Raw genomic sequence first — 26,091 nt, 5'->3', positions numbered from 1 at the left:
ATGACTAAAGGAAAGAGCACGGGTCTGCGTGGAGCTCTCCAACTAACCTGCTGTCTCTCTGTTTAACAAACATGGCTGTAAATCAGATCATGTTTCTTCTTCATATTTAAGTACTGAACAGTGTCCCAGAACAAGAAAATACTATTTTAAATATAAACCAGGCAAAAACTTCACCATGAAACAGAAGACCAGATGTTAAAGACTGTGAGCCAACTAACAACAACAAAAATTAGTATCAGAGAAGCTCAGCTGTTTCTGGATTTGTTTATCAGGAAAATATCTAGTTCCAAGGCTGGGAGGGATTTTTAGTGGTTTTTTTTTTGCATTTGAAAGGTGGGGGGGGGGGGGGAGAAGGGGGTGTGTTTGCTGCTGTTTCTATGCTTTTGTTCTTTCCAGAGACAGCAAGACCAGTAATATTTTGTGTTGCTAGTCATTTTTATAATTTCAACTCCTACTTACTCCCCTCTGAGGGCCCTACAGTAAAGCCAGTAAGAAAATCCAATGTGCTGCTTAAAGGAAGGGGATATAGTTAGATACATGAACAGGCAGAGACCCTGAAAAACACTTCCTGTATTGCCTAGCCATCACTCTTCAAACACGTGGTTGCACACTACTCATTCCCTTTCTCACAAGGGGGATCTTTTTTGTGCAAAATATTCTTACTCACAATGCAGAAGTCTAAGATACCATCCAATTCCCTCTGGAATAGGCAGTCATTTATATCCAAATTAAGGGAATGATGTGTTCTTGCTCTGATGAAACTGTAAGAACTACATGCAAATTACCATAGACTACAAATCCCAAGCTTAAAAAGTATTGATTACATTAAACTGGTAGAATAGAACAGATACCAAACAAAAAAGAAGTAGTCTTGTTCCTTGAAACTCTTACTGTTTTGAAGCAATACTGAAGAAAAGCAGGAGGAACAGATCTGTTTTCCTTCCTGGTTATAGATAGAGTTCTCACTTTTATGAAAGCATAGCAAGTGGTATGCAGCAAATCCAGACATCACATCTATGTCTCCTACCAGTATTAATGCCCCAGTCCCACTCATGTTCTAACTTGGGACTGTGCTGTTATTAATGTCACTGTAAACAAAACTGGATCCTACCACTTACCCCAGAAGTGAACTATTACATGTAGGAATTATGGGGAAAACTAAAGCAAAGTGTTTTTAAGCAGCCATGCTATGTCAGGTTAACACACTGCTAAACAAAGCCTAAAACCTGAACTAAAAACCACAAACCTCATTGTTTGCCCAGATTAGCTGCTGATCCCTCTGATCCCTGTCTCAGACTGTCACAAACTGTTATTTTAGCAAGAAAACTTTCAACTGGTCATGGGAAAAGGGAGATAATTTTTCTTTTAAGATGTTGAACTGACTGAAATATTAAACTGTACAGTACAAGATCATGGTCTTAGTCTTTTCTGAGAGCTGTTTGAACACTATCTGGCCAGCCACAGAAGCAACCAAACTACGTGAAAGAGGGGGCAGAGAGCAAAGGGAGGAAAGGCAGCTGCTTGCACTTCCTTAAATACATTGTAAAACACATGGTGGTGCTGATTTCTATTTACAAAGGCAGCTTTATTCTACCTGGCAAAAAATAAACATAGAATCTTGTATATGTGGCTTTTCTAAAATGCTAGTTATTTTAATGTATCTTTTTGTATTAATTAACCCTTGAAATTCTTACCTGATTCTATTGAATATAATACAACACCGTTGTTTCCAGAATCGAAGTCTTTTGCAAAGATGGTGGCAACAAGTGTCCCTGACGGCTGCCCTTCCAAAACCTGTCACCAAGCAGTTCATAAATGATTTGCAATTATACACGGATAAAGCCAGTCTTAAAACAAATCCCTCACCATAATATAAAAGTTTAGCTGCTGCACTATTTTCCATTTCGGTAATATTTAGAGTGCAATGAGCATTTCAGGAGATGGTTAAATAACAGAGTTCTAGCAACCCTCTGTCACAGCCTGCATAGAGTACCAACTTGAACATCTTTCCTATGGCAAGCTTGGAGGTCAGAAATCAAAAGGGATGCCACTGCACATATGAACAGAGTTACACTTGTGAAACACTTTAGATCTGTCGGTGTGCAGTGCCCTGGTTTGGAAGGACCCACAGCGCGCGGTGTGGCTGCAGGGTGCTGCCACGCGGTTCCCCGCCCCACCTGTCGGCGCAGTGTCCCCTGTGGGAAGCGCGGCGCATGGTCGTTGCGGTCGCGCACGGCGATGCGCACTGTGGCTGTGGCGCTGCGCCGGGGCTGCCCCGCGTCCGTCGCCAGCACCCGCAGCTCGTGGTGTGCCTGCTCCTCACGGTCCAGTGCCGCCCAGTTTATGATTTCGCCTGATGGCCAAGGAAAAAGGGGGAGAAATTGAGTTAGGCCTTTACTGTGTGCTAGCACTCAGTGCGTGCAATTATGCATTTAATTTAATGTGAAATAATGATATGTGCCCTCTGATACACCTGATCACCGACATGAAAACATCAGCTTTCCAAACCCCATCCTGCAGAAACATTCTGTCAATCACAGTTTTGCATATGTACTTCAGTACCCTATGACATGTTTTACTGTACACTGGGTGCCCCAGAGTAAAGGTATGAAACAGTATGAACCAAAGTGCTGACCTTCCAAAGAAATCCATCTGGCCTTCACCACGCTCCAGGACAGATAATACATGAGCATAGGGGTTTAACTGCTGACAAGGGGCCTTTATTAATTATGTACATTAATCATGAACCCTTATGTCTCACATAAATTCTGGTAAACCCAGCAAATAAATCTGACCAATATTCTCCCTGTCTGCTTAGCCATACCCAATAATAGCTGGAGATTTGCGGTTGACTAAAGCTCATTACACAGGTAGCCACACAGTTTTGAAAAACCGTCTTGATTAACTCCTAGTATTCTGTTTGCCTGTAAAGTTCCATAAGTGTACTCAAAGGCTGCTTTTATTTAGAGATTCATACCAAGAAATTCTGGGAAAGCCTATTCACTCCCCATGGGGACTGGACATCTGGAAATAGGAATTTTTAAACAGCAGATCATTGCTTCCTACATATCATTTTGCTAAACTGGATTATTAACAGTGCCTGTATCCCTTGAAGGATTCCCTTCCTTTAGGGTCTCCATGCTCTGGTCTCTGATGTTATACTGTGTAGACATAACCCCTTATTACTTGGGGCATTTGGGATTCACTGCAGAGTACACCCTATGCTGTGAAAAATTTCTCACAGCCAATTTGACTTCTCTGATGCCATGTACAACATGAACTCAGTTTCGATGTCAGTTACAGAAGCATTCACAAGTATTTTAAATCACTTTGTCTAATTTCTTAAGTACCTTTACTTATGGCTGATTTGTACTTTTCAACTCTACTTGATCATAGGCAAAAAATTCTCATATGAACTACTGAAGCTATAACTTAAAACTTACTTTAATTTAATCAGCCAAACACTGAAACTTATGACCAAGTGACCTGAACAAAGTCATGGAAAAAAAAATCCTAAGGGCTAGTCCATTCTTTGTGAAAATATATTTGGTTTATTTCATTCCCCAAATTGTGACTCTCCAAGTTAAAATGTTCATATATCATCCAAAAAGATTCACAGCAGTTCCTGGAAGCTTTATACTTTACTTCCGGACCCTTAGGGAAGGCTGCTTTCCAAAAGTAATATTAGGCAGATTACAAATCATAAAATGCTACCTGTGTTGGAATTCATCTTGAAATATTTTCCATCAGACAAAAGGAAATAGGAAAGCTGTCCATTTCTTCCTGAGTCTTTGTCAACAGCTGTAATGGTGCCAACCACACCACTGGGAATCGGATTTTCCTCAATTTCAAAGAAGTAGCTCTCACGCATAAACATGGGAGAATGATCATTTTCATCCAGGACATTAACTATTATAGATGTACTTGCATTTTGCCTAAGGTTTTCGTCCTCAGATGTGCTGACCAAGGCTCTAAAACTCAGCATCTGTGTGCATTCATAGTTCAAATGTTTCCGAAGATAAATCCAGCCAGTATCAGAGCTGATTCCAAATGCAACAGAATCAGTGCTAGGCTCTAAGGAATACATCAGGTTGGAGGTAACGCTGTGTGGATCAAGTGAGTGGGCTTGAACCTGAAGGATTTGGGCACCTGGAGAGGTAGCTTCACTGACTTCTACTTGATACACCAAGCTTTGGAAGACCAAAGTAGGGCCCATCTTCTGCTCTTCAATAACCACAGTCAACATCAGCAAAGAAGTCAGAGGAGGACTTCCGCAGTCTTCGGCTACTATGTGTAGAGTATATTCCTGCTGCTTTTCTGCAAGCACCGTCCTAGTGAGGTTTACCACTCCAAGACTTGGATCAATGCTAAATGCATCCGACTGCTTGCTTGCAATACTGTATTTGATTGCTCCATTTGGGCCACTGTCTTTGTCTTCTGCATGAGCAATGTAGACAGCAGTGCCAGGAGGCTGGGTATGTGAGATGGTTACCTTATCAGATTTGGTAAGAAACACTGGAGGGTTGTCATTGATGTCCATCACAGATATGTTGACTTGAGTGCTGCTGTAGACAGGGGAGTCACCCAGCTGTGACTGAACAGTGAGCACCACAATAGACTGAGCTTCATGGTCAAGCTGTTTCTTGGTGCGGATAATGCCAAACCTGGGGTCGATAGAGAACTTCCCATGTGGATCACCAGAGCAAATTCTGTAAGAAACCACTTCTAGTGAATCTAGAAATGGAAAAAAACAACAAAAAGAGTAACAAAAAAATGGAAGTGATAACATAAACATTGGCAAGAACATCTGGGGAGAATGCATGCTGTTAAACTCAATGGAATTAATGTAAGCTACACAAATGTTTGACATTCTTGGGCTTTTTATGCTTCCTTCTTCCCATCCCTGGAGCCCTTCAGTAAAATATGAATCTATACAGTTTGTCCACTTCTGCATTCTTTGATTTTCATCACACTGGTATTACAAAACTCTATAGAGAAAATCACATAATAGCCTCTTTTTTCTCCCTGATCTAAAATACAGAAAAAAAACACGCCTTAATTAGTCTTGCGGGAGCAATTTCACTACACACAGGCATTCATTATAGAAAGGAATGAAACAGGTGGCAGTTTCCTGAAAAAAAAAAGTATTTTAATAAACTTACTGTTCATGGATAACCATTGTTGTAACATTTATACATCAGATGCTACTTTAAGAACAATCTGTCTAAAGATTCAGGCTTTCTACCAAGGCCACACAGCGGGTGCTATCTCCATCCTGAGGACAGTTTTTCCCAAAAGAAGGAAATGGGAGGACCTGACTAATCAAGCTTGTATGAAACCTTGCCATCTACGACCTTACATTTACAGATGCACCATCATGCTGTTATGCGGACTCACAGATCCCACTGCTCTGCATAGGAACTAAATATATATGGCTCTCAGGACAGGGCTCTTTATGACCAAGGACTGTCAGGAGCTAATCCATTTCCATTTACAAATGATAACAAAACCAGATGGATTAAATATATTTTCAAAAGGTCCTGCAAACATTCATCTAAACTTCCCCACTTAATTTGAGACAATGTGGGGTTTTGTTTGTTTGGTTGGTTTGGTTTTTTGAGGGGTGGCCAGGAGCCCTTCTTGCAGATCCTCTGAAACTTCTGAATACTCTCTGATTTGAAGTATTGCTCTGAGATTTGCCTTGCATGGCTAATGCTTTAACTTGAGCCAGACCGTCACACTTACTTAAGCTTTCACACAACATGCTTCCTATCTCCTCATTTACAATTTTAGAAATCCCTCAGGAAGAAAATGAAGGCCATTGCCAATCTCCATGGACCACCAAGGAGAGTACCATGAATCTCCAACTAAAGAGATCCTGATAAACCAGCCATTACACCAGTTGCTGTAAATACCAAAGGTATATTCTATTTAATGCCTGACAGACTGAATGAATAACACAAAGATTTGTGGGGAAAAAGATAATCTACAGCTATTTCCAGTTAATGATCACAACAGAAATACAACACAATCTCTGACTGAGAACGTGACTTACTTGGAGGCTCTCTGGCCTTTACAGTGCCAATCACACTGTCTTCAGGTGCATCTTCTGGAACAGAAAAGCTATATCGGGATCTCTCAAATATGGCAGGGACCAAAACAGTCTGAAGGATGTTTACTGTGACAGCTGCATTGCTGGCAGAGGGAAGGCCACCCCCATCCCGTGCAGAAACAGTCAGGAAGAATGCGGAACGTGCCAGGTGGCCAAGAGCTGAGGTCAGGTAAATAATTCCTGAAAGTACATAGAAATAAAATAGCACTTAAGAGAGATGTAAGATAAAATTCAGCAGGCTGTCAAAATAGTTTCAACATGTATTGCTACTCTAAGAGAAGGTCAGACCATGTAGAAAAAAAATCAGCACTCCCAATTCCATTTTTTAAAGCCAAGGTCTTTTCAAACTATGTAACCTTTACCATTCACCAAGCCACTGAAAGACTGCAAGTTCTGTTACAAAACTCAGTGTCCATACTTCTAATATAGAAACATTTTAGAAAATGTAATTTTAGATTCAGTTAAATATTTAACAATGCTAAATTTTATTACTACTACTAGTCTATACCAATTGGAAATGCATCAGGGTGGAAAACAAGTATTGTTTCAGAAGATGAATTTATCTCTGCAAATGGTAAAATTAATGTTATTTCAAACAGGCTGTAGAGATATTCTGCTTAAGTAACTCATGAAATGAAACATACACACAAAAGGAGTCAAAGCCCCAAAATATAAATCTTAGGACCAGGGGGCTCTGTGAAAAGCATCTGGAAAGCAATCACCTGCAGTCTGATCACAAGTTTCTGTCAAAATACCCCTTAATAGTGAATTCTAAGGTCCATTGAATTTGAAAGCTGCTAACAATTACATTTTCTATGAACTTTATGAAGTAATTATTTGAAAAGAAAATACAATATTCAGTCCCAAAATATAGCACTTTAGAAGTACATTCCTCAAGAGCATATATTTGTGAAGTAAATTTTTCAACATGAAAATGAAGATGAAAGGTGACCAAAGGCAGATAAATTTTTCTTAGGAATGAGGGCATTTAACTAAATATACACAAAATGCTAGATTCACAGTGTGTTAAGTAGTAAAATTGCAGTAAACTCAAGTAATTCAACTAACAGGGACAACCTTTTACATACCTACAGATGTTTTTTAGAAATCACCTAGCTTTTTGTAGAAGCTGGTGAAGAAACAGAACCTCTGGCAGTTCAGTAAAACCAAACCTTTAAACTTTGGGCTACCTTTATAATTCCCTGGCTGTCAAGACCAGTTTAATAGGGATGATGTCTGCCATTCAAGTTGGACATTTAGTGGTTAGACAGAGTGAAACTAGAGTTAGCACAAAGTGCCTTAGGAGAATCAATGGCTGATTCAATGAGAATATATCTTCTCAGAATTTAGGCTGAATTTTCCACAATCCATTTTTAAGCAGAATAATGGAAAATACATGAAATTCTTATAAATATTCAAATGTGCATGCAGTATACTTTCCAAACATACTGCTAGGACATTATAATAAGCTGTGTCTTGCCATGCTTAAAATGCAGTAAAAGGGCCTCCAGGATCAAGGGAAAATGCTTCTCACTAACAAAAAGGGAAGCTTATTCCAGTGTGACAAACCACACTAAAAGCTCAACAGTGATACATACAGATAGATTCAGGATTCAGTACTGATCCAGCTTCTTTGCTAACAACTGATACAATTCTAAGAAACAACCTTATTTTGGATTTTTATTTTTTTTTCTTCTGATGGTTGAGTTTTATGATTACTTCAGCAGCTCAACAAAGTAGTCCTTTAAGGACATAAACTTTTGGTATTTCCTAAGGTAATCTGAGCAATTATAGCTTGAAGGAAAAAGGAGTTTAACTATTTTTCTCCAGAGGATAAACATATACACATGGATTTTAAACATAATTTCTGTCAAATTAATTTAAACCAATAAAAGGGACTGTATGTTACTAATTCTCCAACTGGATATTTTTCTATTTACAAGAATATAAATATGTCCTTTTGATTATAGATACTTCAAGAGGTATGTGGGAACTGGAAAACTTCTAAAGAAAAGCATCAAACTGAAAATCTTACTCTCAGAGAAGTAACTAAAGACTTCAGAGCATCCTTTAGCAAAGGGTGGAGCAAACAGAGCTCCACTCCAGGAGCTCTGAAGACCTGTTGAACAGAAATATTTCAGAACAAAAGCTCCTTCTCTGCTGACCTAGACATATTGCAGCACACTCCATGCCAGTTCATTTACAGAAAGCAAAAAGAAAATTAATAAAATATTTTGTTTTTTGTCTTCATTCTTTTGCTGTCTCAAAGGGAAAAATGGGAATTGGCAAGTACATCTCACCAACTCAGCTCTCTTTTGCACAACCAGGGACACCATAAGAACAAGGGCAGAATCCAAGTAAAAAGTGTGTGTTTTCCATATGGTTCCCTCCAACCTCAAAAACTGTAGTATGCAGAAATTTAATAACCCATTTTGACTTTTAGCTGTGTACATTCTGTTTCTTTCAGCATTTGTAGGACAGGGCATTAGCTTTGCATCTGGTGATACATAATCTAGAGAGACGTTTGAGATAGCTCAGCCATATGTTGGTGAACATGCCTCATTAGGCTCTATTATGGCACCACATGACAAGAAAGAAGCCATAGAAGAAAGCAGCATCTGGGATTTCACTTTCTGTATAATTAGTAAAACAGCAGACTGTGACTTTAATGGACAGTTAGGACCACTTGGGCCAAGGGCAGCTGCCAGCACACCTGAGAGCAGGCTGACTGGGTGCATTCCATCTGCTGCAGCACAGCGCAGGAGGTGCCCGAGTACTATACTGCAAAGGCAGAAACACAGAGGAAATTCGAAGGAGCAGGAACTGTCAAAGTCACAGGTTCTGTGTACAAAACTCAACAGAAGCATGTCTCACTAAGTTAACAGGCTGAAGACGAACCATGGTTTTCCTTTCTTTCCCCTTTTATAATTAAGATTGGACTTTATTATTGTTATTACCACAATCATTTGCAGCCTGTAATTCAAGGCTTCAGAGAACTTAAAAGGCTATCAGGTTGCCGTGGTACAGAATATGGTCTTCCATTATGAAAAACAGTTTCTATAAACATTGACAATGACAAGGGAATAATGAGACGGCTCCTCTGCAAGGCATGTTTTAGCAAAGCTCCCAGCAGGGGATCACAAAGACCACAAAGTGTGGGTCAGCTTCAAGAAAAGTGACATGTTTCTTACAGCTTGACTAACCATATAAATGAATAGTCTTATGTGCTGCCTTTAAAAACATTTAGCTTCCATTTTTCAAATTAATATTTATATCACTGCAGTGCTTTGAAGATTTTTATCCCTGGTTAATTCCTTATTCTGCATGAGAGAGAGCTGGAATTAATTCTACTTCACAGGTGAGCAATCCTATAATTACACACCACAAGAAGCATTAACACCCAGCCTCATTCACACCTTGGCAATCTCATTTTCCTGACGAGATCCACATGGGTGTAACTGATTGCAGATCCCAACCCTTACAAATCAAAAGCATGACATACAGACTGCCTGCTGCCTGGATATGATCTGGATACAGATTTCAGGCAGAACCTGCAATACTGGATGCACGTTAGCAACTGCCACTGCAGGCTGTAATCTGGGAACAGCTCTGCTCCAAGGCAGGTCAGCACAGCCATGCTGGAATTCACAGATGTTTTGCTGCAGAACAATCTGTGCTCAAGGGCTAGCACAAATCCTTACCATGGTTTGGAAGACTGAATGTATGGGGAGAACTAGTACTATTGAAGGCTGCCAGTACTATTGAAGGCAAATCATGACTGCCAGCTCTTTCATCTGCTTCATACTTCCTCACTCACTGCGCGTGGTAGGGCAGGAACTTCCAAGAAGTCTTGCTCATCACTTTGTACCTATTCACCCAGAAAGTGCAAATGCACTAATGAAGGACAGGACTCTCTGCAGTGGCAAAATTTCTCATGGGATTTTGCTGTTCTTATTTTTGTGGAGGTACACCCTATTCCATGAGGGGGTTAACTGCCGTTTCTCAACGGTTGAAGGCAGGAGACAGGAATCCACATATAACGATTATTTTAAAATACATTTTATCATATTCATGATCCTGTATTCAGTCCTAATCTTACAACAGCATCCAGCACCAAAGTAGGTTCACTCACCAAAATAACTTTTTGTATGAGAAAAAAATCATACTGATGAACCCAATAGGATTTCCACACACATTTCCATCTGAGCACTTTGAAAATCTGTTTTGGCACAGGGTTCTCCCATAAGCCAAACAAAAATCAGCCATACATTTATAGGCATTTGTAGGTAAACCAAATGTTTTCCACATTTGGTCAAGTGCTGCAAAGACAAAAATCAGGATGCACTAACTTCAGTTACAAAGTCTGAATTGCACAGGTATGCATATTTAAATGGCTTCTAATATATCATTGCTCATGAAATAAAAATACAACTTTAGAACATGGCAAGAGGAATCAAATCCACAGTTACCAGTGGTGTTACCTAAGCCCTTGAAACCAAACACCCTAACAAACTTTAAATGACGGCATTATTTCTTCAGCAAATAGCCTAGGATGAGCCAGCTGGCATCACCTGACAGAGCTCAGACAACAAGCAGATGGTCAAAAGGTCCAAATGGTTCCTCACCCCAGTTCACCTTCAAAGCTGGCCACTGGACCTGCTGTTCACTACTGTGCAGGTCAGAGCTGACCCACTGATTTGCCCAGAGCACCCACCCTAACTCAGCAGCTTCCCAGCGCAGGGGTGCCAGCACAACTTTGCTTTTTAGGTGTCAGAAAAAGCTTCAGGATGAGCACAAACAGGGTGATTCTCCAGAAGATCAATGCAGTTAGGAAGTGTGCATTTTTTATTAACATTAAAATTAGCACTGTTTTAAGGAAGAATGATAGTGTTTCTGCTTGACATTTCTATTTAAGTTTATCCAACTCATTGCCTATGCTGTCATGTTGGCAATGCATAGAGGTTCCAGCTTTAGCATTTCACCTGCACTTAAAATGCATCCTTTTTTAGTGAAGCTGCATGCTTGATGGTAACCATAGCAACACTCTGCCAAATACACTGAGCAGCTGGTTTAATAATGGCCAGGGGAAGGAAAGAATTAGATTGTTATTTACAATCTACCTACTGTAATACACACAGCTTCACCTCACATGAAAACTCTTAAAAAAAGCTTACTTTTAATGGCACAAATGCTGGTTTGCATTTCAGCAAAGAAGAGGACTTCTTCAGTTTGAAAATATTCAGTGTTCAAATGTTTTTGTAGTAAATAACTGATCAGACCCATATCAATCTTCTAGCTACACATTTGTACTTTACAGATCTCATACCCCTGCACTGGAGATGCTTTCAACACTGGCCCCTCTGTAGCAAATTCTTGTACTCAATTCATAGTTTTCCTCTTAGAAAAAGAAATAGCTATAAAAAGACTTAGTGTCTACAACTAATACTATACAAGCATACCATGTTTAATTACAAGAATTTGCTTAGCACATGGAAGTCTGGTCAGGGAGTCTGCACATAACAAACCAATACCTGGATCTATAAACTAACATGATCAATTTTAACACTGCAGCTCCCCCAGAAGCAAGACACTACTATTTCAAATACTACAGGTTACAGAGGGTTTTAGTGAGCTAAGAAGTATTCATCAACACATAAAATACAAATTTCTAATTGCAGCAGTTCCATTAGTCACAAACAGAAGACCCACGTAAGCATTAGCCTCTAATATCGAGCAAAAGAAGGCATGAGTTTAGTACTAGAATGGTTTTGTATCATCTAGGCTGTTTTCTTTTACACAAGTGCTTTTTAAACAAAGTCTTGTAATTTGGGATGCAAAATTTTACATCCCTAGAGACTACACTTTGCCAGTTAAGAAGATAGGTGCCTCCTAGCTTTCTCTATTTTGTACTATTACATGTTTAAATAATTATTCCCTAAAAAAACCCACAAACAAACAAGCAACACTACAAAAACCCCTTCTGAAAGTTCTACTTTTTCAGGAAAACAGATAAATGAAGAGATAAGTTGCTGTTCATTTATGGTCCCCAGGGTCCCCCAAAGCTGTATGTTCTCTGGTAGCAGGATGCAGACAAGGAGACTCCACACGGCTTCTGAGGGTGCTAACTAGATGAGGGTTTATTGGGGGTCCCACCCCCAGCAGTAGCATGGTTTCTGAGGGAGAAGGGGGAAAGGGGGAGGGAGGGGGAGAGAGGGAGAGCCTAGGGAGAAAAGGGCCAAGAGAGTGGCTGGTCTCCTTCGCACAGCTTAACGAGGAGATTCAAGGTGGGTGCAGAATAAGACTGGGGCCAATGGGATTACAGATACATGACACTGCAGAGGAGGATCACAGCTTGGAATAAACCGTACATTTTCGAGGGGTGAGACAGAGCATACCATTTAACTGAAATGTAACACCACAATTTGCTGTTACAAGGAGATTTCCTTTGTTTCTGCCCTGGTTAATTTCCTTTAATTTGACCTAAAATTAACTCAGAGCTTGTTTGCTGTCTGTGTACAAAGCAAACACTCACACAAACATTAATCCATCCAGAAATCAAAGCTTACACCAGAAGCAGACAGGACTTTGGCCTGGTGAATTGCTGTATTTTCAAAGACAAAGGCAGAGACTTCCCCCCACAATCTGCACAGCTCCAGCCCTACCACACCTTCTCAACAGCTCACCTCCTTTCCTTGCTTAGCTTATCAAAGTTTTTCAAATACATCTATTTAATCAAGGACCTTTTCAATCAAGCTGCCAGCCTCTAGATCAAAAAATAGCTCAGTGCACAACCTGGTAACACAACTCAACTGCCATGGTAACCGGGGACAGTATTTCTTTGAAGGTACTGTAGAAAAATATATCAGGACAGATACAGAATGAAGCCTGCTATAAGCTAAAGAAGAAATATTTACTGTTCTTGTATTACGAGCATTACAAAACATTCCAGATGTTGCCCTCCATTTACATGGACTGATTTTCTGCTGCACACACCTCCCTGCTACATTCATTCTAACACTGTACCACAGCTGTCTGCTCCCTTGGTGTGACCTGCCACTTTCTTCTTTTCTTTAGGTTAACTGAGAACACAAGGTACAGTAAATATATCCTGTACTCTAAGACCCATGCAGTCTCTAGCAAAGAAAACAGTTGCTTGTCTGAATTTTACTGTAAAAATATTACACTATTCACTTCCTCTAAAATGGGAGGTTTGGGCATAACTTTTTCCTTTTCACCATTTTTTTTTAATCAGCCCACATCATCTGTGCAATGCCATGGAAGTTCACTCTGCCTCTTCTGGTGGATTCTTCTGTTTCTGAGGTCTGACGTGGGCTTAACTAGGACAAAGGAGGGTGGGCTAGAGTATTTTTGTTAATACTTTGCATTCTTTCATGCACAATAATCTCACGTACACTCCACAATTGCACAGTTGAGTTTTTGGCACATAGCTTATAGGAATATTTCTCTTCGTAAATGGTTTATTCTGTTGGATTTTATACATAAAAGAAAAGAGATACATTAGGAGCTAGCATTATGGACATTTTTTCATGCTGTTCTGCTACACAACTTACTTTCAGGGCCAAAATCTGCACCCTTACACCTACTACAAGTTTTGTGTACAACATACTATTTTATGCATTCTTTATGATAAATTCTCATTGGGTGAGATCTCAGTGAAGGTAAATGCCCAAAATAACTCAGCTGAGACTACTAATTTTTCCTTTTTGATTTAACTCAAACAAAGTTCTTCAAAGGTGAAAACTTACTGTGCTAAACCAATGTCTCAGACATATTCCACTGATTTGCAGCATTCCAAATACACTATCAATATCATATGGCAGATCAGAAAGACAGTAATTGAAGAAACTGCAGTTTAAAAAAAGAAGTGGCCTCAAAATGTTCCAAAATAAAGCACTCCTAATTTTAAATGTTATTTATGTGAAGCTCCTCATATGTTTAGCAAATGTACTACATGCTGTAGGAAAATGCCAAAACTAGTTTAAAAATAAAGTTTTTTTTTCCTACAATACTATACGAAAACATCAATCATCATAAATATGGGCCTTGTTTTCTTTAGAAAGGGTGCATCCCCATTTTACTTTGATGCCTACTACAATCTGCTGTATATTAAACAATGTATAATACATGGAGTTAAGCAAAGTTTGGGGGTTTTCCCCCATAAAAAATAAATGTTGGTATTTCAACATTACTTTTCAACCTGTATTGCAATAAAAATAAAGCAATTAAAATTTCTGAAGATGAGTTGTTAAAAAACAGTTCTATTTTTTAAAAAAACTAAATTTTTCAGCATCCTCAACTGGAATGAATCTATTGTGAACCAAATCAAAGTTTATTGTTAGTTTGCCATTAAATTGCTTTTACATATGGTTCCATAGTGCAGTAATTAAAATAGTACAGCACTAAAATACACACTGCCACAAGAAAAATATAGCAGTGAGGCACTGTTCTGTACAAGCTCTGCACAACTCCTCTCCTTGTATCCATTACTAGGCACTGTTAAAGTGACAAGATGCTGGAATTGAATTTGACTTTTGGATAAGGTACTTCTTATATTCTAAAATTTGCATGATCTTTAGGTGTATTCATCCTTTTATTCTTTGCCAACAGACTAAGCTCCTAGACTGCTCTACATCTTTTACAGGACATTTTAGTCACATGATGCCCTTTGCTAAAAAGACATCAGAGTGCATCTTAAAGGTAGCGTCTTAAAGTCAAAATATCCACAGAAGAATGTTCATTTTGCAGGAGCTGTACTTCTGTGCTGAATTTTTTTAAATGTTATATTTTTATGGTTTTTAAATGTTCAACTACTAACCAGCTCTTGTAACAAGACTTGTCTGTTCTGCTCAAAATGTGTTGTAAAAAAGTAACAGAAGGTATTATAACAGAAGGATGATCTGAGTATCTTCAGGTCAATGGTGAGATCCCCAAGTACCTCAGTGCACTGTGTTTACGTGGCAAGGGTTTGGCCATGTGGGGGCTATAGGAGTGGCTTCTGTGGTGCAGAGCATGGTGAGGCAGCTGCCCCCCTGCAGCCTAAGGAGGTCCACAGGGGAGCAGAGATCCACCCTCAGCCCATGGAAGACCCCTTGCCGGAGCAGATGGATGCCCAAAGAAGGCTGTGACCCCATGGGAAGCTCATACTGGTGCAGGTTTTCTGGCAGGACTTGTGACCCACAGGAAACCCACGCTGGATCATTCTGTTCCTGAAGGACTGGACCCTGCTGAAATGACCTGTGCTGGAGCAGAAGAAGAGTGTGAGGAGGAAGGAGCAGCAGAGACAACCTGTGATGAACTTCACAGTTCCCATTCCCCATCCTCCTGTGCTGCTGGGGCCAGAGGACATAGAGAAAATTGGGAGTGAAGTTAAGTGCAGGAAAAGGGAGGGGTGGGGGGGAATGTCTTTTATGATGTAGTTTTTTTTTCTCATTACCCTCCTCGGATTTGATTGGCAATAAATTAAAGTAATTTCCTCAAATTGAGTCTCTTTTGCTCATGACAGTAATTGCTGAGAGATTTCTCCCTGCACTTTTCTTGACCCATAAGCCTTTTGTCATCATTTTCTTCCCCTGCACATCCAAGGAGGGGAGTAATAGAGTGACTTTGGTGGGCACCTGGCATCCAGCCCAGGTCTATCAGCCATATTTACAGACACATTCTCAATAAAATACACAAAAGGAAGGTCATAGCCTTTGTTCTAATTTATGTAGGAATCACAGAAATATGAGCCTAAATATTTTAGAGAGTTGAAAGAAATAGAAGCTAAATTAAATGCTTATACTGCTGTAACATACAGTGAGTGAATGACACTTTCTCTACATGGCTTTCATGATAGGTTTAAATAACAAATACATTCACATGAAGACAAACCATGGCTGATGCCTTTTGCTTAGCCTTCATGGAAGTTCTTGCTGCACACAAGAACTAGCTTTGTTTTAAGACTATGAACAGACCATTTACCTGAAGACTGACACATGAAGTCACACTGTCCAGAATCACTTTCAAGGACTATAACTTCTCTGAACCAGAACAATGATGAACATAACCATCTTTTTAGCAATCTCTCGAAAAGGGCATCACTAAGATCAATGGAAAAATTAATTACACGCCCTTGGGTGAAGGTAAGTATTAATGCTGTTATTGTAATGGAAGTTTACTAATTCAGTTGTTAATCCTAAAGTCTTAAAGTCAAGCACTGCATAGGTTTTCTGCCACATTTATGATTGCATCCTGTGACTTACATTTTTAATTACCAGCTCAGCCATAACTATAAATACACTGTCTTTCAGATAGCTTGTTAGGTAACAATGGGAAAATAAACAAACATAGCTCAAACAGTTTCTTAGCCAGAAGAGCTCTTCATCATCCCCTGTTCTAATCAATTCACAAGTACTGTTCATAGATCATGCATGGATCAGATATCTACAAAAGGCAACATAATGAAGCCAAGATGTTGTTTACACCAACACTAGAAACAAACGATAGCAAGAGTCACGAACCAGCAGAGGAGCTGGTTTACAGTTTCCTATCCATACATTTTTCTAGTTACACAGTTCTTAAAGTGGTTTTCCTTATGGAAAGTCTATCATCAATCAAATGAAAAACACTTCAACTTTTTCAAAAATGGAAACATAATAAATGTTATTTATGAGGACAAGAGCATATCACAAACAATAAATGTAGTGTCTAAAAGCTAAAATAGCAAACAAATATAACTAATAAAATCTTGTTAAGAATTGAAAAAGAATTCAGTGGAACGAATGTCTGGTCAATGAAAGAATGTTCCTTCCCACTCCCACTGAATTTATCTATTTACAACATCCACATGTCCCAGTGCTGAAAATAAAAGATGGAGCCCCTTCAAAGAGCCTGGATGTGCCTCAGCCTCATAATATCTATGTATCAAAAGCAGTATTGTTATATTCTATATAGTGAGGAGTTGGCCAGCTGGTAGGATATTTTGAACACAGCTCATAGAAAAACTAAGAGCTTTAACAAACAAGAGCCAGAAGCAAGACACAGCAGTGAAGAATTTGGGTTTCAATTGTTATTATACTGTTTTATCTTCCAAAAATTCAAAAGTCAATTTTTAGTGAGTATTCTAAGTGTAGCAGCCAAACATCCCTGAAGAAAAATTATAGTGAGAAAATTTCATGCCAAAAAAAAGAGAAAATGCAAAAAAATGAAAATTTACTGTCATGGACAACAGCATCACCTTGCATATTATTTTAATGTATCATAGTAATGTGACACACCATTTGCCACTAATTATTCTAAATCTCATAGTACTGTAAATATCTCTGGCCACATAAAATATTAAGGGCTATAATGAAGTAGTCAGTAAGTCAAAATAGTAAGGCAAAATTACTAATGCACTGATATTCACTTCTCCTTTCTAAATTCTCTATCAGCAAGGAAAAAAATACTTTAAAAAAATAAAACTTATCAGCCAAATCCACAGAATTCTCCAACACCATCATTGTCCTTCTGTTTAGGTCCTCTAATAATGAGAAGAGCAGATAAAACAGAATATGCCATACTGTAAATTGGAAAAAATGCAGAACACAACAGAAACAGACTGCACATCTATAAGATCAGAAAAACAGAGACCAAACTGTAACATCATCTCATTTGGCTTTCTGGTTTGAGCATCCATCTCCTGGAGAATGCCTATTCCTTCACATACTCGTCTGTTGCCCTCTGTCCACAAAATGCTGCCTAGCTAACTAGATGAAGTTCCTCACATAACCTTCAGAGAGGCACAGCTAAATTAGGCCATATATCAGAGCATATGAAGACAGCTTTAGCACAATGAACACTGGAAAATGTCTCTGTTGCAACAAGAAGTAAGGAGCAAGAGCTCAAAATTTCTGTGCCGAAGAGTGAGCTACCTGTTTCATTTCTCTCTGAATACTGAACTCTGAATACTTTCAAGCTCAAAGACTGCAAAACTTCTGTGTGATATATTGGCAATTTTAATGGTGGGGGGGGGGTGGTTCTTTTTTTGGGCTTTTTTTGTCTAAAATGCTTATTTTTTCTTTGAGTTGAAAAATAATTCGCCTCACCAGTGACTAAGCATAAGCCCTATTTTCAATAGATGTGGAAGACCATAAATGGAAAAAATGTATTAAAAAAAAAAAAGCCCACAGCATTAATATTAATAAGTTAAAATTAGACACAGTCTGACCTTGTGAATTACCCAGGAGATCTGATTAAGTGCAATCAGATTCCAAGCACTATAATGCTGGGAATAGTGTGTGACCTAAGAGCTTTTCTCATCATGAAATGTCAGCAATAATGACCTCAAGCAACTTCACCCTGAATTTGGTCTGCCTTTGATAAAATACCATGATAGATCCATGAGGTAATAGTAACTTACAAGCTTATAGAGTCTTCATCATTAAGCATGACATTTTTCCTATACAAAGCGCCAAACTGGAAAGAGAGGCCAAAAGGTCACAATCCAAGGAAGAAACCTTTCAAAAGGCTTTCTTTCAGCAGAGGGTTGCTGCAAAGCCAGTGCTGCTAATGTGATCCACAGGGGCTCTCTTCAACAAGCCTGATGGGACAGTTTTAAAATGACCAGTTAAATGCCTGTAGAGATCCAGCTCCCTAATTACTGATTGACCTAGGTATTTTTGACATCAGTTATGCCCCTGAGAACCTGACTTGACAGGTAGTTAAAAGTCCACAGTTAAATAAATTCTGAAATAGCCAAGACAAGCAGCCTAACTTCCTAAGAAGATTAGTTTCTTCTGTTCATCGGAATGTTTTGGGAACTGTGTAAAAACACACACCATTTTGAAAGAATAGAACCTTGCAAGATTTTGAATGCCAAAGAGCTAGTATATACACACACGTATCACAGTCTAAAAAGATCTTAAACATATAAAATAATCTGTCCCATGACCATCTGTTTATCAGAATATATTCACATGCAAGGGCTGGCCCTCAAGAAAAATGGCAATTGCAGTTTAGTCAAACACTTACTGAAATGCATAGTTAGAAAGCTAAATATTGAGCCAAACAGGGAGGCAAATATGCCTTGTAACAATGAGCAGAATGAGGACTTATTCTAGTACAGTACAGAGGAAGATTAGAATAGAAACAGAAAAGAAATGGTGTTTTATTGCTCTTCAAGAGTAAGCCCTAAGAAATTCAGATATTTTTGTAAAAAAAAGTAATGTTTTATTATTTCTTACAATGATTAATAGATTTAGGGCTGAAAATAGTGGATAAGTGGCATACTGCTTGTCCTTCATTGCACTGGCACGTACTCTGTTTTCCATTTTTTTGCTAATTCCAGTGAATGCAAAGGTTTCATGTTAAACCTAAATCCTCCATCTACCTCTAGAATTATTTTCTGTCAGAATCTAAGTTTTACCTGTGTGACGTGACTCCAAATACAAAAAGCATGATCAAGGAGAATATATATCTTATGTAATTCCAGCCTTTCTGAATCACAGACACATACAGTACCTGTGGATGTATCCACTGTGAAAAAAGAAGATGATTCTCCTGGGACCAGTTCATATGTGACAGTGCCAAATATTCCTGAATCTCTGTCTGTGGCAGCAACATTGATGATTTCTGTTCCTGGCTGTGTGTGACTGCTGATACTTGTCACATAGGTGTCTTGTTCAAAAACAGGTTGATTGTCATTAATATCGTCTATCTCGATGCGAACAAAAGCTTGGGCACTCAGACCACCCTGTTGGATAAATAAGAAAAAAAACCCAAAAATAAGATAATTTTAAAAATAGGATGGTAAACAGTTGGCTTCAGTCCATCATTAGGAAATGGAGCATGCTGCAACAATATTGATCAATGAAAATGTCCATCAAAAGCATATTACAGTATCTGCAATACCCCAAAACACTGCACAGAAGTAAGCTATGTGCTCAGCACAACACCAAGGGCTGATGGAGTGCATAAAGAAATTCAGCTTCTCTACAATAGTGAGGCCTGAACACAAAGTCAATTTTGTTAATGCTAATGAGCATCACACATGAAAAACCTTGCCAGTCTAATGTCACATGCTTCTGCTGACATCTCCAACACTCCATTTATTCCTTCTCAGATAAAAGTCAGGGCTTTATGTTCCAGGAAGACATTCCCCCTCAGGTGACTGAGGTGCTCCAGCAAAGCAAGAAAAACTTCTCTCTATGAGACTTTGAGATGTAAAAGCATGACCATCATAACTGTGAATATAAGGCTTTCTCAGTCAGGGACACAGACTAAAAGCAGTGCAGGACAGACAAAAGCTGACCTGTCAGGCTGCTGTCTATGATACCTATGCTCAATTTACTGACAGGTGCCCTACAAAAGCCCACTAAAATACCATATGGGACCACATTTAGCCTTGCTCTGGAGTGAAACTGGAGAAGAAAGGAGCAACTACAGGCTGGCTTATCACACAGAAAAATACTGGTCTGCTAAGACAAAGCACTGAATTTTCTGACAATCTGAAAAGAAGACAGTTCCCTGGGTACTGAAGTGTAGACCCCACAGGCAGCTGAGTGAAACTAGTGGCAATTTACTTCTCAGAGGATTCCCTTCATGAGTTTGGAGGGGTTCATGTTTCCAAGACTATTTTGTAACCATAGGAATTACAAGCATTTTTAAAACAAAGCAGGTCCACTGTGGCAGAGATAACAATGAATTCTGGGGCACTGGCATGCTCAGAGGCACAAGGCAGCACAGGCATGTACAGTCTGCATGTGCTTTATGTGGTACATTAAAATACAGATGGAGGAAGAATCCTGAGCTCTTCAAAGTCCACTGAGCATGCTGTGCTTGTAGCAGTCACTTTGAGAAACTGCTGACACAGATCAGATGTTCAGGCATACACATAAACTATGCTGAGCTAGTGCAAGCTTCATTTTGCAGACACAGTAGCCATGATACAGAGAAAGCCACAACAACCCAAAATCAACTATGTTGCATAATTCTCCAATTGTTCACGTCAATTATTTTTAAACCTGACCTTCATTAAACTATCCAAGGATTCAGACTGGATATAACTCCTTAGACTTACCCTGCCATATAACAATTTCCCACAAAACTATTTTTGAGGGTTTGCTTAGTGTGTCCACAGGTTCAGACTTATTTTTGGAAAAAAATACTATCTCCGTTTACTTTCACATTTTCATAGTGATTTTTTGCTTTGTCCTGTTTTTTTTTTCTTTTTTATTCTTCTGTGTTGTAATGTTTCCTCTATTGGGTGCAGTGATATTCCCATAAACGCTCCAGTAAGTGGAAAATTAAAACGATCTTATGCATCATGTGTCTGCGTTTCACCCACAAACAAGGAGATCTAGCCCACATCCTCCTGGTGTGCTTCTAAGAAAATAAGGCATGGCGTGCTTCCAGGGTCCATGCTGCTGCACAGGCAGCCAGAAGCCAGGACTCTTGCTGGGGGACCAGGACTTGAAAGGACAGTCATCAGCCTACAAATTACTGGGACTGCCATGAAACCCCAGGCCAATATGGAGAAATGGAGATGGCTTGAGCTCAATGCCAACATCCCCACTTCAGGGCAAGCCCCTTCCCCAGCACCTTGATTTTCATGATAAGGAAATCCCTGCACAGCAGCTAAAAACAGAAGGCAGGGGAAGGGGAGGGAATGTGCTCTGCTCACTGTCAGAATATGCTCTGTGTCCATGGCTTTCAGGTACCTTAGAACAGAAATCAGAAGTATTTTTAAGGGAAGAGGACCAGGGAAGAAGTGAGATAGAAGAAGAATAAAAAGCATCTAAAAAAGATGGTTGGAACAGCATGAAACCAAACTCACAAGAGCTTGCGTTAAGCTGTTTCTTTCAAGCTTCGTTATTGCTAAATAGACATGAAAAATCCCCAAACCCCATTCTTCAGTCAATTTTTATTTGTGCTACAGAGTTATGTAAAGACTGAAAAGTCTTTTGAAATTGATTACTTCTAAGTTTAGAGGGAAACCTATGCTCTAAGAAAATTGACCAAATTTTATGATTGAGACAGAGTTTTCTTTTCCTGAAGAAGTAGTGTATACCTTCACATGCCAAATATGATATTTACTAAATAACTTAATGATATTAACTGGTTATGGCTCAATTTTTGCTCTGACAACTGAAAAAAAGTATCATTCCAATTGAGAATGAATTAAAGTCCCTTCTATTTCTAATGATATGGATATACTTCATCTACTCAGAAGCAAACAAAACATTTATCTTCCAAAACATGAATGCTAACTTATATAAGATCTATTGCTGACAGAAAATTACATTTGTCAAAACATGTTAACAAGCAACAGACAGCCACAGCTGTTCATTTTAAAATCCCTTATCTCAAATGTTCAAGTATTTTTCACTACTGTTGTACTCTCTGGTGCAACAAAGTCCCAATTACAATGACTTATCTGTCAGAGTCCTGAGGGTTGTATCCCTCGTGGAAGAACAAGGGGACATAAACTACCATCAAGTCAAAATAACAACAATTAATGTTTTCATTACTTCAGAAGGATCAAATCTGTGTGAATAGCTAAAGCTGTTTGTAGACCTCTTTATCAAGTCTTAAAAAATAAAAAAATTATCCTGCCTTGGCAGGGGAAACTGTTTGTCTTAATAAGTCAAAATGATGCCATTTTGAGCAGCTGTATTTCTTTATTTCAGTGCTGTAAAATGCTTAAAACTCTATCAAGATTTTCATCACAGCCTCCAAAGTTTTTGTCAGCGAACCATGCTGTCAAATTTTTGTTCCAAACCGAACTGTTAGATACAGAATCTCTGACATAAAGTTGTTTTTTTTTTTTGTAAACCTAAAAGATATGTCATCTTGAAGTAATGCTGTCAAAGTGGAGAGATGTCTCCAATTATTTCAAAAGCCTTAAGTTCTTCAGAAGCTTTGCTTGTGAGTGTTTATATCTAGGTTTCAATTGCTCCAATGTAAAAGACAAATAAAATTGGATAGGCAGGGTGGATTACCAAAAAGCAAGAGACAAAGTGTCTCTATGCAGAAAGGCAGTACAAGAGTCACTAACACCCCTGCTGATGGTGTACTGAACCTTTTCAAGTGATAATGAAGCAGCTGAAAAACTGAAGACCTACCATTTCGTACAGAAGAGACAAGGATACTTTTCATCTTTGCTTAATCCATGAGAGTACTCCGACAAGCACTCATAGGATGTTATTTAAAAACAGTTTAACAGAAGCTGTTTTCCACCTGCTTCTCTTCAGGCTGTGGTGCGCAATTCAAGTTCACTCCTTACATTTTCTACACAATGCATTAAAGATATGACTGACAAGTTCTAAAGCCATGTAATGGAGCAGCCAGGAACAGGTGGAGGAAACTGATAGTTTTGCTGTAAGATAAACTGCACACCACCTGGAAAATACTTTATTTTCCTCCTCATTTCTAATTAACTGTGTTATTTTCTTTCCTTTTCATCTCTCTACCCTTCTTTGTCACAAGTGACCTTTCATCCTTCCTCTCTCTTTTCTGGGCACATTTCTTCCCTCATCACAGCCTCTACTTTGAGCCCCATACCTAACAACTTTAATCCATCAAAATCAGCAGCAGAATGTCAGGAAATAAGATAAATACCCTACTACAATTCTGCTTTAAAGGCAGAGTTGGTCAACACAAGACCAGGTGCACTAAAAATTCTGAAAAGCTGATATTGAATTTAGGCGCTTTAGTATTTAAGTTTCAGGTGGGCAAACTTCTACAAAGTGCTGACTTTCCGTAAAAAGATCAAGCCTTACCTGTCACAAACAAGACAATAAAAAACTGAACCTTTCTCCCCATTACTGAACTTCTGAATACACAAGGTCCATAAATACAGATAAATGACAGAGCAATTTAAAAATTAAATACCCTATAGTTTCAAAGCATTGCCTATTTTCCTTTAACTTAAGGTAAGATTTATCAATAGAGCAGTAATTTAACTAAAAAAATTAAGGCATCAAGTTTTTCTTCATGCAAACATATTTGCTTTCAGATTTTCAGAACAATTCTCTCTACCTGACTGAATATCTTAGAAACTTTTCAGAATTTCACTGCTATTGTCCAGCTTTCACATGCCTTTTATTAATGACTAATCTTGATATTCCAGACATGTGTATGTGTCCTTTACATTTATACAACTTCAAAACACAGTTCTAGCCCATGGTACTGTCTTACTACTGCTGCAGTGGTCTTGAAAGAAGGGAGCAGAAGTAACTTGGAGTCCATTGGTTGCAATACAAGAGGGAAAATTAGCAAGAACTAACATCCTAGAAACATTTTTCCAAACTTTTTTTAGGTGTCATTGGGTATTTCCCAGCCCATTGTATTAGTTTGTATAAAAATTCACATGAATGTAATTTTCTGCTCTCTTCAAGGACAAGACATTCAATTCAAATTCATGCAATTTTTACATAATTGCTACATTCTCATTGAAAAGTATACCAGACATCCAATTTTGCAAATGCATTCACAAATCTGGCAGTGCAGAAAGGTGGAACTTACCCCATCTGTAGCTTTTACTAAGAGATCGTAAGTGGTTGGGTCTCCTTCTCTATCAATGTCTTGAGACACAAAGATCTGACCAGTGTGTGGGTCAATCTGAAAAGCTTTGGATTTTTCATAAAAATTAAATCCATCATAAAGAGAATACTCAATTTCTCCAAACTGGTCAGCATCTGCATCTGTTGCTTTGACCTGCAAGTAGACAGAGATAAAAAAGAAACCAGTGAAACTATTACTCATTAAAACAAAGTGTCTGTGATTTTTGAACCCATTTGGGTTGTAAAAGCAAATGTGTGTACACAGAACTGGAAAAGCCATGCTCTTAAGCCATCTCCATAGGCTATACCTTAAACTATTTTCCCTTTATATTGTTTTTGCCAGTGGAGGTAGCTCTTATGTCACATGTGGATCAGAAAAGTGCAGCAGGACATCCTTAGCTAATGTGTTCTACAAAAGACTCCCCAGATCTTAATTTAGTTTTCACTTGAAAGAGGGTTTGGTGGCACTCATGCTTTTTGACCCACAGGTGGTATTTGATAAACACAGAAATTTTGTACATTGCTCCTTCCATTTTATTCCCATAAGATCTTTGATAACAAGTGTTTTGTGCTGAGTTTGGCTCCTCTCTGGCACATTCTACTGTGATATTTTTATAAATTATTTTCTACCAAAATTTTTCTAAACTTAAATGAAAACTACGTATGCATTAAGAAAACCAATATTTTCAGTTCTCTAATTTGCCATTACTGGAGATACATAAAGAATGTCTCTTTTGCAATCGGATTCCTTTTCTACCATTTTCAAAGAAAAATTAATTTCCATGGGTTTTCCATCAGCCTGTCTGTACAAGCACAATTCCTTAACAGAGGCATTAACAGAGAAAACGTTAACAGGGCTTTGGAAACTTTAGTATCACAAAGCCCAAGAGTTAGAATAGATGGGAGTCCACAGAGAAGACCTGTGCCAGTCGGTGCCTGCACCTGACACAGGCTGATAAGGTGAGACCCACAGCCATCAATCACAGCCAAGGCAGAGGTAGAGGTCTGCACATGCCTGCCTGTACAGAAAACCATCTGGCACAGTTTTAGATAGAGTTTCAAAAGAAACAGTCCAGGCCAGGGAGTATTCCTAGAAGTAAGTTTGGATTAGGTCATCCTGCTTGGGTGATATAAATTTAGTTGCATGGACACAAGCTGTGCCAGGTCATTTGGCCATGGGACCCAGAGCAGCCAAAGGCTCCTACCAGAATAAACGTCCATAAAGACCAGTCAGTGACTGCATCACAAGCTCCCTTCTTTGCCTGCACAGGAATTGTTTTGGCATGAAGATACTTAGCTGGGACTGAATTAAAACCAAATGAACAAAACATGTCTTGGGAAGGCTGAAAAGCATGGAAGTGGGGAAAGGGAAACCACATTAAAAGTGCCAATTCAAATCATAAAGTTAAAACTTACTCTAGACAAGTTACACCAATC

The 26,091-nt window shown here is 38.8% G+C and overlaps 1 protein-coding gene across 1 annotated transcript in view; it reads right to left on the bottom strand.

Moving 5' to 3' along the window:
• The window catches only part of LOC119700910 (protocadherin-23-like), a 101,662-nt gene that overhangs the window by 35,494 nt on the left and 40,077 nt on the right, over positions 1-26,091 (bottom strand). Inside the window, exons 2-7 of the mRNA XM_038136620.1 lie at positions 24,617-24,808; positions 19,613-19,844; positions 6,056-6,292; positions 3,715-4,734; positions 2,178-2,353; positions 1,695-1,794 (exon numbers count right to left, since the gene is read on the bottom strand). Of these exons, the coding sequence (XP_037992548.1) occupies positions 1,695-1,794; positions 2,178-2,353; positions 3,715-4,734; positions 6,056-6,292; positions 19,613-19,844; positions 24,617-24,808 (1,957 nt within the window). The remainder of the gene's footprint in view (positions 1-1,694; positions 1,795-2,177; positions 2,354-3,714; positions 4,735-6,055; positions 6,293-19,612; positions 19,845-24,616; positions 24,809-26,091) is intronic.

Source organism: Motacilla alba, chromosome 4, assembly GCF_015832195.1.
Source record: "Motacilla alba alba isolate MOTALB_02 chromosome 4, Motacilla_alba_V1.0_pri, whole genome shotgun sequence".
Classification (NCBI taxonomy): Eukaryota; Metazoa; Chordata; class Aves; order Passeriformes; family Motacillidae; genus Motacilla; species Motacilla alba.
This window is presented reverse-complemented; position numbering and strand designations above follow the sequence as displayed.